The sequence below is a fragment of the Leucoraja erinacea genome, chromosome 9 (genome assembly GCF_028641065.1).
Source record: "Leucoraja erinacea ecotype New England chromosome 9, Leri_hhj_1, whole genome shotgun sequence".
Taxonomy (NCBI): Eukaryota; Metazoa; Chordata; class Chondrichthyes; order Rajiformes; family Rajidae; genus Leucoraja; species Leucoraja erinaceus.
The window spans coordinates 24,468,166-24,480,790 of NC_073385.1; the positions used below are offsets into that span (position 1 = coordinate 24,468,166).

General features: G+C 39.4%; 1 protein-coding gene across 1 annotated transcript in view; it reads left to right on the forward strand.

Moving 5' to 3' along the window:
- Window positions 1-12,625, forward strand: part of fancm (FA complementation group M) — a 125,536-nt gene that overhangs the window by 81,515 nt on the left and 31,396 nt on the right. Inside the window, exons 12-15 of the mRNA XM_055640372.1 lie at window positions 451-596; window positions 2,323-2,475; window positions 8,064-10,332; window positions 12,415-12,497. Coding sequence (XP_055496347.1) covers window positions 451-596; window positions 2,323-2,475; window positions 8,064-10,332; window positions 12,415-12,497 — 2,651 coding nt within the window. The remainder of the gene's footprint in view (window positions 1-450; window positions 597-2,322; window positions 2,476-8,063; window positions 10,333-12,414; window positions 12,498-12,625) is intronic.

Sequence of the window (12,625 nt, forward strand, 5' to 3'; positions counted from 1 at the left end):
GGGGGGGGTAGAGATTGTGGGGTGGGGGATGTGGTGCGCTGGGTCACAATGGAGGGCTGGTTCCCGAACGCAATACTCCACCAGAAGGGGGGGGGGGGGGGGGGGGGGGGGGCAGAGAGGGAGGGGGGACCACTCTCCATGCAGCGGAGGGCCGGCCGATCGTGGCTTCTGGGAGGGGAGGCCATGTGGGATTGGGATCACCAGCGAGGAAATGGCGTCACGATTCCTCAGCACCGGTTCCTCACTCCCCTCCATTTAGTGTCCAAAGCAAGCGATGCCTGCGAAGGGCGCGCAGCATCGTCAAGGACTGCTCTCACCCCCAGCCACAGTCTGTTTACCCTCCTCCCATCCGGGAGGCGCTACAGGTCTCTCTACTACTACTGTATGTACGTATATATATTTAACTTCAGTATAATTTGCTTCTGTAGTGTTACATTTCCTGTTTTTCAGTGAATAAGCAGACAAAGGAGGATGGATTATTAACTCCTGAAGAATTTGAATTATGGGACAGAAAATTCCGATTGAAAACTGATTTGGAGACGCCAAAATTATTGTTGCTTCCATTTGAATATGTAAAGGATGGACCGAAAGATATGGTAATGTGAAACCAAACTTTTCCTATCTTTTAATCATAGTGCACAAACAAGGACTGAAACCTTGATGGGAGGAAATATGATTCCATGTCGAAAAATTGGACAAATTCGGTGTTGGGACCCTTGTTCATACCAATCAGTCTGAAGACGGGTCCTGACCTGAAACATTGTCTGTTCATTTCCTCCACATGTACTGAGTTCCTCCCTGCCTTTTTTTTGTTCAAGATTCCAGCATCTGCAGCTTCTTGTGTCTATGAATCCATGTTGTCTCTTTCCTAAACAAGTGATCTCAATTCCATGTTATATATGGTTTTGTAGTATATGCACACTGAATTCCTCTGTTATTTACATGCACTAACAGTGTTTCTTGTGAACCAACGTTCCTTTAAGCATCATTTATTTAGGATAATTCTAGTAGCATTATCTCATATTTTATTACAAAGTAGCATTACATTTTCAATTAATCCTCAATGCCACAGGCCTTCCTACCTTTCTTCTCACGGATACTGCTTTTAATTATGTAAATCACTTGTGATTACGGAAGAATTATAAAGACTTGGTTGTTGGATCTCTAGTTAGGGTCTTGTTAATTGTTTAGCGATCATCCATGCTTAGTATCTTACCTAGACAGATACTCGCAAATGCCCCAGATTTTCTAGTCATTCACATGCAGGAATGTGTCTTAATGGGAAATTAGGTGCAAATAATGTTTTTGTTCTACTAAGTGATGATGACAATATTACTGGTTTAAAAAATTCCACAGAGTTTTAGGAGCTTTTGAAATATGTGCTTTTTGAAAAAATTTGCAAGGAAGTTTCCGTCCATAATAGCCCTGTGCATAACTAGGATAGTGGATTATATTTTAGCAATTTTTCCACCTGGTTGAGTGGACCATCTTCTAACTAATGTAACTTGTTAAACAATGCAGCTTGCTTTCTTTTTGTTCCAGAACGTCCAACAACTGCATTGTTTATCTCAACAATTATTGCTAAATTCTGCCAAGTATCGACCTTTGATCTCCTGACTCATCCATGTGTTTTGATTTGGTGACGTTATTCACATGTAACGTGACCGCATCCAATTCTAATATTTAGATTCTCCTCTCTTTGTTGTCAAGTTGTTTATATTTTTCTTCAGAAATTCTATTCCTTTGCCAATTGCTTTCTTCTCTATTATTGTATCAACCTTAAGCAGACAGTGACCTGTTGTCCAATGTGAACTTGCAATTCTATCTTTCATTGCATCTTTCATGGCCACCCATCTGTTCCCGATCTTATTTTTTTAAACTCTCATTTACACACCACTAGTCAATGTTTGAGTCCATGTAGCACAGAATCTGGCCCTTTGATCCATCATGTTAATTCTATCTGTACTAATCTAATTTACCATCAAATATTCTTCTTCAGCTCCCAATAACACTATTATTGGCTTATTACAGTAATTTCAAATTATGGATGAGAATTTAAATGGTGGTGGACATGCTCATCCCCATTTCCATAACCTTTCTATTGACCTGCAACTTCTTCATATTTGCTTGCATTAATGGGCCAGTGGAGCGCTGTGGGGCACGTTTCTGCTGTGCACGATTCCTTTCTGAAGATTTGAAGCTGTTTATTTCTTCACAGAGATTTGAGGTGAAAACTTCTGTGCCAATACAATATCACAGGAACCGGGGAGGGAAATCTAACTTTTGAAGTTGTTTCAAGTTGTATCATTTTGTTTTATATAGGAACAGGAGAGTGGTTCAATTCGTGAACTTTCTCTGTCAGAGTGGAGTCTTTGGCAAAATCATCCACATTGTACCCATTTTGTTGACCATTCTGATCGATGCCAACACTTCATAAGTATAATGGACATGATTGATTTGATGAGACAAGACGAGGTCAGTGAAATCTATTGAACTTAACTTGCAGTTATTTTCTGAATATAAATTTCTCATTAACAATCTATAATAAAATTAAAATGTAGTGTTAAATGCAGAGATGAATTAATATCCAGTAAAATTTTATGTTGCATATTTTGGAATAAATTGACTTAATTCCTATCCTGTTCTCCTCTGAGTTTCTTAAGGGCCTGTCCCACTTGGGCAACATTTTCGCCAACAGCCTGAAAAGAGGTTATCGCGTTGTGGTCGGGTCGTGACGCGGTGTGATGCGTGGTGACGCGCAGGTGTCTCCCGGTGTCTCCCTGTCGCCCCTGGATTTTGGAATGTTCAAAATCCAGGGGCGACATCTGTTTGTCTCATCATGTCGTGCGCCCTGTCAAACACTGACCTATGCTGCTCTGCGGGTGATGCCTAGTTAGGGTTACGGTTAGGGTTAGGGACCACAGATGGGCTGTAAACTATTCTTCCTTCAATGCATGGATTTTAAACATTAATATATTCAAATTAATACAATAAAATCAATTGTGCAAATGGAACGATGTCTGAGTCGTTCAGTTTTATTTACAGATGTATTGATCCGCTTCCAGATCCAAACACCATCTCTAACTTTTCACAGGGATGGATTCAGTGAGTGTAGACTGAACCCCCTCCACCCTCCTCTTGTCCCCCCCCCCCCCACCCCCCCCTCCCCCCCCCCCCCCCCCCCCCATCCCTCCTTCTCCACTCCCACCCCACCCTTCACCCCTCCCCTCTCCTCCTCCCATCTTCCCTTCCCATACTCTTCCTCCCTTCTCCCTGCTCCACTCTTCTCCCCCTTCCACCCCCCCCCCCCCCCCTCACATCCCCTTCTCCCCCTCACATCCCCTTCTCCCCCTCTCCCTTCTCCCATTCTCCAACTGACACCCCCACACTTGTGGACCCAGCCTGTGACAGCTAGATCCCACTAATAGTCCTTCACAAACGCCACATCATCTGTTTTAGTAACATTGACTGGGATAAATGCAGACTTTGGGAACAACACCCCCTCACCACCTCCCGCCCCCTCCCCCCCACCTCCCCTTCTGCTCCCTCGCCTTGCTTCAAAATGGGTGGCGGGTATTTAGACTCAGTGGCCTGAGCAGGTGGGTGGCACAGGTATATTGACAACATTGCCTGTACCCTGTTGAAAAGCCCGGTGGTTTGGAGAGACCATTGGAAGAGAGATCTGCCTCTGGGACAACTCGTGGCCAACAGTTTAGTTCCCATGAGGAGCAGGCAGAACATTGGGGGTTCGAGTCCAACCCCTGGGGCCCCTGTGTCACATTTAGTTCAGCGATACAGTGCCCTTCGGCTCACCGAGTCCGCACCGACCAGCGATCCCCTGCACACTATCCCACACACGCTAGGGACAATTTATACTTATACCAAGCCTATCAACCTAGAGTTAGGGCTAGGGTTAGGTTTAGGGCTAGGGTTAGAAGGGAAGAAAGTGGGGAGAGGGGAGGGAAGAAGGGTGTGGGGGGTGGAGAAGGAAGGATGGGTGCGGGAGGGGGCTGGAGGGGAGATGAGAGTTCAGTCGACACTCACTGAATCCATCCCTGTGAAAAGTTAGCGACGGTGATTGGATCTGGATGCGGACCAATACATCTGTAAATAAAACTGAACGACTCGGACATCTTTTCACTTGCACAATTAATTTTATTGTATTAGTTTTAACATATTAATGTTTAAAATCTATGCATTGAAGGAAGAATATTTTACAGCCCATCTGTGGTCCCTAACCCTAACTGTAATCCTAGCCCTAACCCTAACCGGGCGTCACTCGCAGGGCAGCATACGTCAGCGTGTATGTCGTGCAACTTGACGGTTTTACGGGCGTCAATCACTGAAGCTCGCAGTCACCGAAAAAAGTGGGACAGGCCCTCTACATCTTATGACTAGTTGCCTGGGAAAACAGCAATGCATTCTTGACTAGTTGTATAGAAAGAACCCCTTGTTTTAATTATATTGCATGAAGAAGAAATCAAATAATTAAACTAAGCAGATAAAATCTGCTTTTTGCATGGACAAAAAAAATAAACAGATCATTCAAGACAAAATTTTAGGGTCATAGATTTGAAAGTTAGTTTGAAATCTTGTATGATTGGAGTGGAAGCAGATTTTAAGTCCGTTTAATATTTCACCTCTTGCATAGCTCTAAATATGATGTAGATATATGTTACATATTCTAATGTGAACGATGTTCTCCCGAGATACTGCATGACCTGCTAAGTTACTCCAGCACTTTATATCAATATCTTCCTAATTTACTAGTACGTGGTCTTCTTCAGTTGGACACATCAGTTTTGTCCGTCATCATTCTTGCCATGTTGCAACACACGTTCATTCCCTAATAATCACTAATGTGATGAACAAATCTTCGATAGGAAGAGATACTGGGTGGGGGGTACACTGTAGCATCAGCAGCTGAAAATGTGCATTAAATGTACCATATTCCCTTCGACTATCCTACTTTGAGAACAATTATCTGACAACCAAAAAATGTCCACGCCTGTAATCGAAAAATTATCAGTTGAGTAAAAAAAAAACAAATTTTGACATCAAACTTTATTTGAGCTATTATTACATGTTAAATGGTGGTACAATTAAACAGCGGCAATTCAGGATTGATTTCAAACTTTTAAAATATTTTATTTTGAAAAAGTAGTATCTTGAAATGGTTTAAAAAAATGATTGTAAATTTAGTTTTAATAAGGTGTCGCATAGGATGTTTTAATTAGTCTTTAATACCTGCAGCATAATGTTAAAAACAGCTGGTTGAGCTGAAATCTTTTAGGTGCGAATCTGATGCCCTAATTCAATGAATGTAAATAAATCCATTGTTAACGATATTGAAAATGTCTCTTCGACCTTGGTATACCATTAGGTACTATAGTAACTAGAAAAAGATATACAATATATAAAAGAGGTTTGCATCAGCAGCTGATTTCTTTTTTCAGTTTTGTAACCATTTGCGTCATTTACTACAAAAAGAGATTAATGTACTTTTGAATCTCTGTTGGCAAGGAAACTGATGCATGTGACAATCGTAATGCATGTTAGTGACAAGCTTACATGCGAATACAAGTGAAAGCAAGCAAATGGACTATTCATCTGCCTATTCACAGAGCTATTCATCTCCTAGATACTAACGAGCCTCTGAGATGGCCAAGATGTGAATTTGAACCACTCTATCCAGTCAGCATACCATTCCCACGACCTATATGCACCTATAACTTCTCCCAGAAGGAAAAAGAGTGGCCAGGGAGGTTGAGGATAGTTGTGGATACTTCCAATCTTCCTGATGCAATGCACCATAAAGATGAACTAGATGGAAAGAAGTGACGAGGTTGTAATGGACTGGGTTGTGTTTATCACTCTTTGCAAGTTTAAGCAGTCAAGTGCAGAGCAGTTGCCATACCAAACTGAGCGCAAGTATGTGGCTAAACGGTTGCTGAGTTTATGTTTAGTTTCGCTGATGTACAGAAGGTCATATCGGGAACTCCAGATGCAGTAGATGAGGTGAGAAGAGGTGCACATGAACCTCTCACCAGGAAGGACTGCTGTAGTCCCTGGATGGAGGAAGTATAGTGCCAGATGCTACAACTTTTGCGGTTGCAGGGGAAAGTAACTGGGGAAATGGTGGTTTGGGTGGGATGGGTGAGTGAACCAACGAGTTGCGGGAGGAGCGGACTCTGCGGAAGGTGTAAAAGGGTGGAGAAGGGAAGATGTAACCATTGGTGGGATCTGCGGAAGGTGTAAAAGGGTGGAGAAGGGAAGATGTAACCATTGGTGTGATCACGATGGAGGTGACAGATGCGTCAGAGGTTACGGATGCGTATAATAATAATAATAATAATAATAAATTTATTTATATTGCACATTTATAGTCAATTTTCATTGACCCCAAAGTGCTTTACATAATTTAAAAATCAGTTCCATACAAAGCATAAAGATGGGTTAACAAAATAATAAAATGCATAAACAGGACACAACATGTAACATAAACATCCACCACAGCATTCATCACTGTGGTGGAAGGCACAAAAAAAAAGTTTGTGGTGAGCCAACTCCATCTTGCAAGATTGTTGCTCTGATTCCATTCACAAGGTTCCCAAACTCTTTCCTGTATTCCCTCTCATCGTTGTTGTTGATCTGGCCAACGGTGAACTTAAAGCTTGAGTTGGCACTGTACTTAGCCAGACAGTCACACGTGTACAGGGGGTAGAGCAAGGGACTGAGCACACATCCCAAGAGGCGCTAGAGTTGAGAGTCAGGGTGCATAAAATGTTATGACCAATTCAACCAACTGAGGTCTGCTAGTCCAAAGTCCAAATGCCAATTGCAGATCGAGGCCCCAAGGTTCTGATGTTTAGAAAATAGCTTATTCAGTGTTATGGGGTTGAAGGCTGAGGTGTGGTCAATGAATAGCATCATGACTTAGGATTCCTGTTGTCCAGCTGATCTAGAGCTGAATGTAGTGCGAGGGAGATGATGTCCTCCGTCAACCTATTTTTCCCCATATACAAATTGCAAGAGACTGCAGTGTAGACTAGCTTATGGAAGGACCATTCAGAAGTCTGATAACAGATGGGAAGAAGCTGTTCCTGAGTCCCGTGGTACGTGCTTTCAAACTTCCGAATGACTGGAGTGAGAAAGGCCCTTGATTATGTTGGTTGCTTTCCTAAGGCAGTGTGAAGAGTAGATGGAGTCAATGCTGAGGAGTCTGGGCTGTGGCATGAGCTCGGCTACATCCACAACTCTATGTAACTTTTTGTGGTCTTGAGCTAAGCTGTTCCCAAAACAGGCTATGATGCAACCCAACGATATGTCTAGTCCAACTCTTATCTGGCTGCACATAATCCATATCCCTCCATTCCCTCCATTCAATTATAGTGATCAAAAGACATCTGCATAAGTACAGGCAGTTCTGCTATTATGCTTGTTTTATTAACACAAATTGGATATAAAACATCTAATGCATGTATTGGGCATGCTGAATTGGTCATAACGAGATTTTGATTTGGAACTGCAGAACCACTGAAAAATTGCTTTAGAAATGAACAAGCAGAAAAATAGCTGTCTTGGATTTAAACAGTATAAGGGATCAAAAATGGTTCTATTTATCTTTCCTGCAGTAATCAGACATCATTAGCTCCGAAGAAAACAACTACTACTCTAACCATGGGCGGCCATCCATAGCTTCTATTAACACTTGTGCAATGATACTCTATTAAACAAAGTAAAATACATTGCAGCAACTTTATTTGGAAACATTCCTTGGTCACCCTCATTTAAAGTCTTAGATTTGTAAAGCACAGAAATGGGCCCTTTGGATCTCTGTGTACTGTCTGATCATCAATATCCATCTTTGCTAATTCCATTTATCAACATTTGGTCAAGAGCCGTTTATGCCTTGACAATTCAAGTACTCGTCTAGCTGGTTCTTACCAGATATGTATAGAAATGTGTAACTTAAATATGAATGGACAATTTGAATGCCTTTTTAACGTGAAGATTGCATTAAATATTGAATGTTCTTTAATAATTTGTTTTTCTATTTACAGAGTGGCTGCGGCTATTCATTAGAAATTATGCCTTATTTAAATAGGGATGATATTTTTGAAAGGCCATTCACGCTGCAATCTAAATTTACATCTACTTCCAGTGCAAAAAATGGAGAAAAATGTATAAAGGATCAGTTATTAACAAGGCATAAACAAGAGAAGAAGAAATGCAAACGTATTAATATAAAACAACATTTGTGTACGTTAATGGATGAAGATGAGGAATGCTCTCTTTTTAACACAAGTAAACTAAAAAGGACTAAGGGTCATTGTTCATCCTCAAATCCCGAAACTGTAGATTCCAAAGAACCAAAGGAGTCTGCACAATGCGTTTCTGGGAATTATAGAGGTAAAGAAGCCTCCTCTGAGGATGCTGTATCAAAACCTGGTGAACAAGACTGTCAGTCCCTGGGAGAAACTGAAGTGGATGTCAGTAGCGATGTGCAGATGATGTCTTGTTTTGATTTGTTCGTTGCGGGGGATATCTTGGAGGATGACATGATAATTAACTTGAATAAAGATTCTGTTGTAAACAAATCGACAAACACCAAACCCAAATGTGCTGGCACAAGGAGGAAAGGAAATGGAGGGCACCTTCATCCTGAACCAACAAACGATTATGTGATGAAGGATATAATGACAGATGACAATCTTTCTAAATGCAATGTATTGAACAGTGTTGAGTCTGGCCACAATAGTCAATTAAATGAAACAGCGGTTTGTGGAATAAATCTATCCAAACTGTTTTATCTCCCAGAATCTCTCATAATTAGGGACAACAATATACATAAACGATCTTCATATTCAGGCCCTGGCGTTGAACACTCCAATTATGAACCTGAACATTCAAATTATAATTCAATAAAGCATGTTCCCACCAGTGTTGGAATAGTTCTGGAAAATGTAAAATCATTTCTTAATACATCTCCTCCTCTAGAGGTTTTGCCCTTTTTGGAAGAAGTAAATTATGAAGAAAATCAACCAGCTACATCAAAAACAACAACAGTGAATATTTTAAATCCCAGTAGAAGTAGTTCACCACCAATCAATATTAAATCACCAGCTTTAATGACTCGCACAGAGAGTGTGACCTCTGAACACTTGAACAATCATGATTATGCACAATCCAGCTCTTCTTGGGATGATTTATTTGATAGCCATGTTGAATATTTGGATCAAGATTATAAAGCTCAATCAAGTGCAAGTGAAGAAGAAATATTTCATCCTTCACGTCTGTGTCAAACAGAGACTGAAGAAAATAAAAACAATAAAATACCGAAGGATTCTATAAACGATGAGGCACTTTGTGAAAACAGTTCGTCCTTATTTGAAGACAATCTGTTACGAGCTAACCTTCCAACTTTTTACATTCTTGATTATAAAAGTTGTGCAATCACAAAGAATATACCTGGACTTGAACCTCATGTGTTTAATGAGCCAATACAAAATGCTGAAGCAAGCTCCAGTAAAAAATTGGAAAATGGAGACACTGAACACAAAGTAACACCAGAGTCATATCAGCATAAAGCATTTCAAAACCAACCGCTTATTGAAAATATCCATGTTGATCAGCAAATACTTACTGCTGATGATAGTAACAGTAACAAGTACAATTGTTCAGATGAATTATTTTCAGTAAACTTTGATCTAGGGTTTTCATTTGAAGATATAGTTAAAGATGCTGATGCCCCAATGACTAATGCTGTTCACAACAAAAACATTGAATTCTCAGAGCATTTTGCAGACAAATCTGAAAATGTAGAAGTGACTAAGACGGTTCAAGATGAATGCAGCAATGTGGCTCCTTCCAAATTATTTCTTGAAGGAACAAAAGAAATAAAACTGTGCTCAACACCAATATCTTTGAAACGCACATCTTTGCAGCCAGGCAAAATGGAAACTTGGCCTTGTAATGAAGGACAGTGTTCGGCAACACAGGATTTGTTTTCTCCAATTTGTCAGCTTGATCGTGGGGTTTTATTTACTTCATCTCCGACTTTTGCATCCATTACACCAGAAAAAAAAAATTCTTCTCCCAAATTCTATGGTACTGCTTCCAGAAAACCACAGTTTAAAAACAGTCCAGTGACTTCTAATAATGCTGTGCACAGAGACATAGAGATTGTTAAAAATGTCATTTTTTCTGAACCTGAAGTCTCTCCTAACATTACTGCTGTGAAATGTGACGATAGTGGAATACATGGAAATAAATCACTTATAAATTACAAATCAAACATTTTCCAAAAAAAACTGGCATCACCTATTAATGGTAAGATTTTAATTTTGACCATTGATATCTTCAGAATTTGAAAAATTATTGTGTTATTGACTTAATTTATAGATATAATTATTAATTATGTTGTCCATTTTTTTGCCAGGTAATCTATGGTAGGGAATCTTTTTTTTCATTAACAGGTTAAATTGTGACTTGATGTGATTTGCATTTATGTTACTACAGTAAAATTGCTGCACATAAAAAACGCCACTACTGATGTCACCACTGTAATGTAAATCTAGCTTTAATGTTTTAAGATTTGGTCATGATGCCTTTGATAATAGAGGAGGAAAGGTAGCCTGATTATTACCTGCTTGAAACACCATCTCATAAATGACTGCGATTACTGGTAATCTGTACCTTCTAGACAAGATCAGGTCCAGCTGTTTTGCCCAATTGCCTATGTTCATTGTATGACTCGCAAAATGACTATTTGGAAAATATATCCGAGAGACCAAGGAAAGGAGAAACCAGAAAGGATCAGAACCAGAGATTGGAAAGCTAACTGAATGAAGAATTTTGGTAATCATTGAAATCCTGATTTCCCCCTTCAGACCAAACTCAGAGTTTAAACCTACTAAAATACTTTCATGGAAAATAATTTCATTGAATTCCTTAAATTCAATGATGATGGATCATATGCTGAATGTCAAATTATTTCCATAGCTACATTTTATCGTGTGCATTAAAGTGACTGCAGTGTTTGCTGCCAATATTCTGGAATGGGCAGTGTACAATTAAATGAACCTATCCCTTTTCAATTAGTTCCAGAATTACAAATGTGTTTTGGTCAAGGGGATAGACTAGGACCTGGATATGACTGCAGAATCATTTAGTGGCAGCTGCCATAAATATCAGGACTTAGTTATATAAAAAAAGTCTTGCATAGCCGTAACAGATGGAAGAAGATGGCAAACAAGCTGTGGAACAGTTCAGTCTTGCCAACTTGTATAGTGTATGCTGTCATCTTGGTTACCTTCTCAAGGCGGCAAAGTGTTAATCCACGGCTTATAAATGATCCACCTCGAAAACTCCTATTATCCTGCATTCTGCTTTGTTTTACTTATTTGTATATTAATATTAGGGTCATAGAAGACTCCCAAATGTCACTGATTTGACTATATCCTTCAATTCACCCTTCCAATGATAAGAAAATGGGTATATTTTTATCATCATGCTTAGGTGCATAGCTAAGGAAAGGTTGATTAAACAAAAAGCTGGTTATTTAGGCTGCACAGTTCTTAAACTCATGGTAGTGTGAAGCATGGTATACTATGCCTATTTTTGAGCCTGCGATCTGTTCCATCACTAACGTTTGTAGAGTATTTCAAAGTACTCTCCCAAGGCCATTCTAATAAAGCTAAGACAGCTGTTCGGAGCAAATACATTGTAGGTAGCCAAGTGTGTGAAAGGCCTTTTTGCAGACTGGAATTTAATTTGTATGTTTTGTGATTTACATTCTACTTTTCGATAATTCTACAACTTGCATTCCATAAGTGACCGGGAGTTAATTACTTGGTGATACAATGATTTGTCTTTAATTTTGATACAGTAAAGAGATTTTTGTGATAGATTTATTTTCCCTTTGGAATCATGTCACAATATGGTTACAGATATGCTTTCTGTTGCTTGTTTGTTTTAGCTCAGTGCTACTTTCAAATGGAATTAATTACCTTGTTCTCAATTACATGTTATAGTAGGCGATGTGTACTGAACACTTTTTTAGCTAATAAACTAATACTAAGGCAATGATGGGACACAAAAGGGTACTACCTAGAACCTTAAATAGATGGAAAATGAGTGCTAAGGGAATAATGGCACAATGAAGCAGCAGAATGGAGTTGAAGTAGAACATGATCAATTTATACAGTAGTTATTCCTGTATGATTGCATAATGCTGTGGTTAGTGTTAGAAGTCTATTGAAAACTATATTTCAGACAAAAATAACGCTTTAAAAGTATAATTATCATTAAACAGAAGTTATTTTTGAACTTTCCGTAAATACTTTAATATCTCATTATGAAGAATAATCATTGATTTTATTTATGTTTGGGCAAATTGTTCCTTTTCCCCAGGTGAATGCAACAGTGAAAGTGATGAAGAGGTTATCAGAAGACCCAATAAAAGAATAAAACTCCGTGTTCCTGAATCTCCGGAGGTGGGTTGATTTGCATATTACCTAACACCAAAATATATCGTTAAAATGAAGAATTTTCATTTAATTAAGAATGTAAGGAAACCATAAAAATGATTGTAAGCTATTCAGCCACTTTAATTTGTTCTATC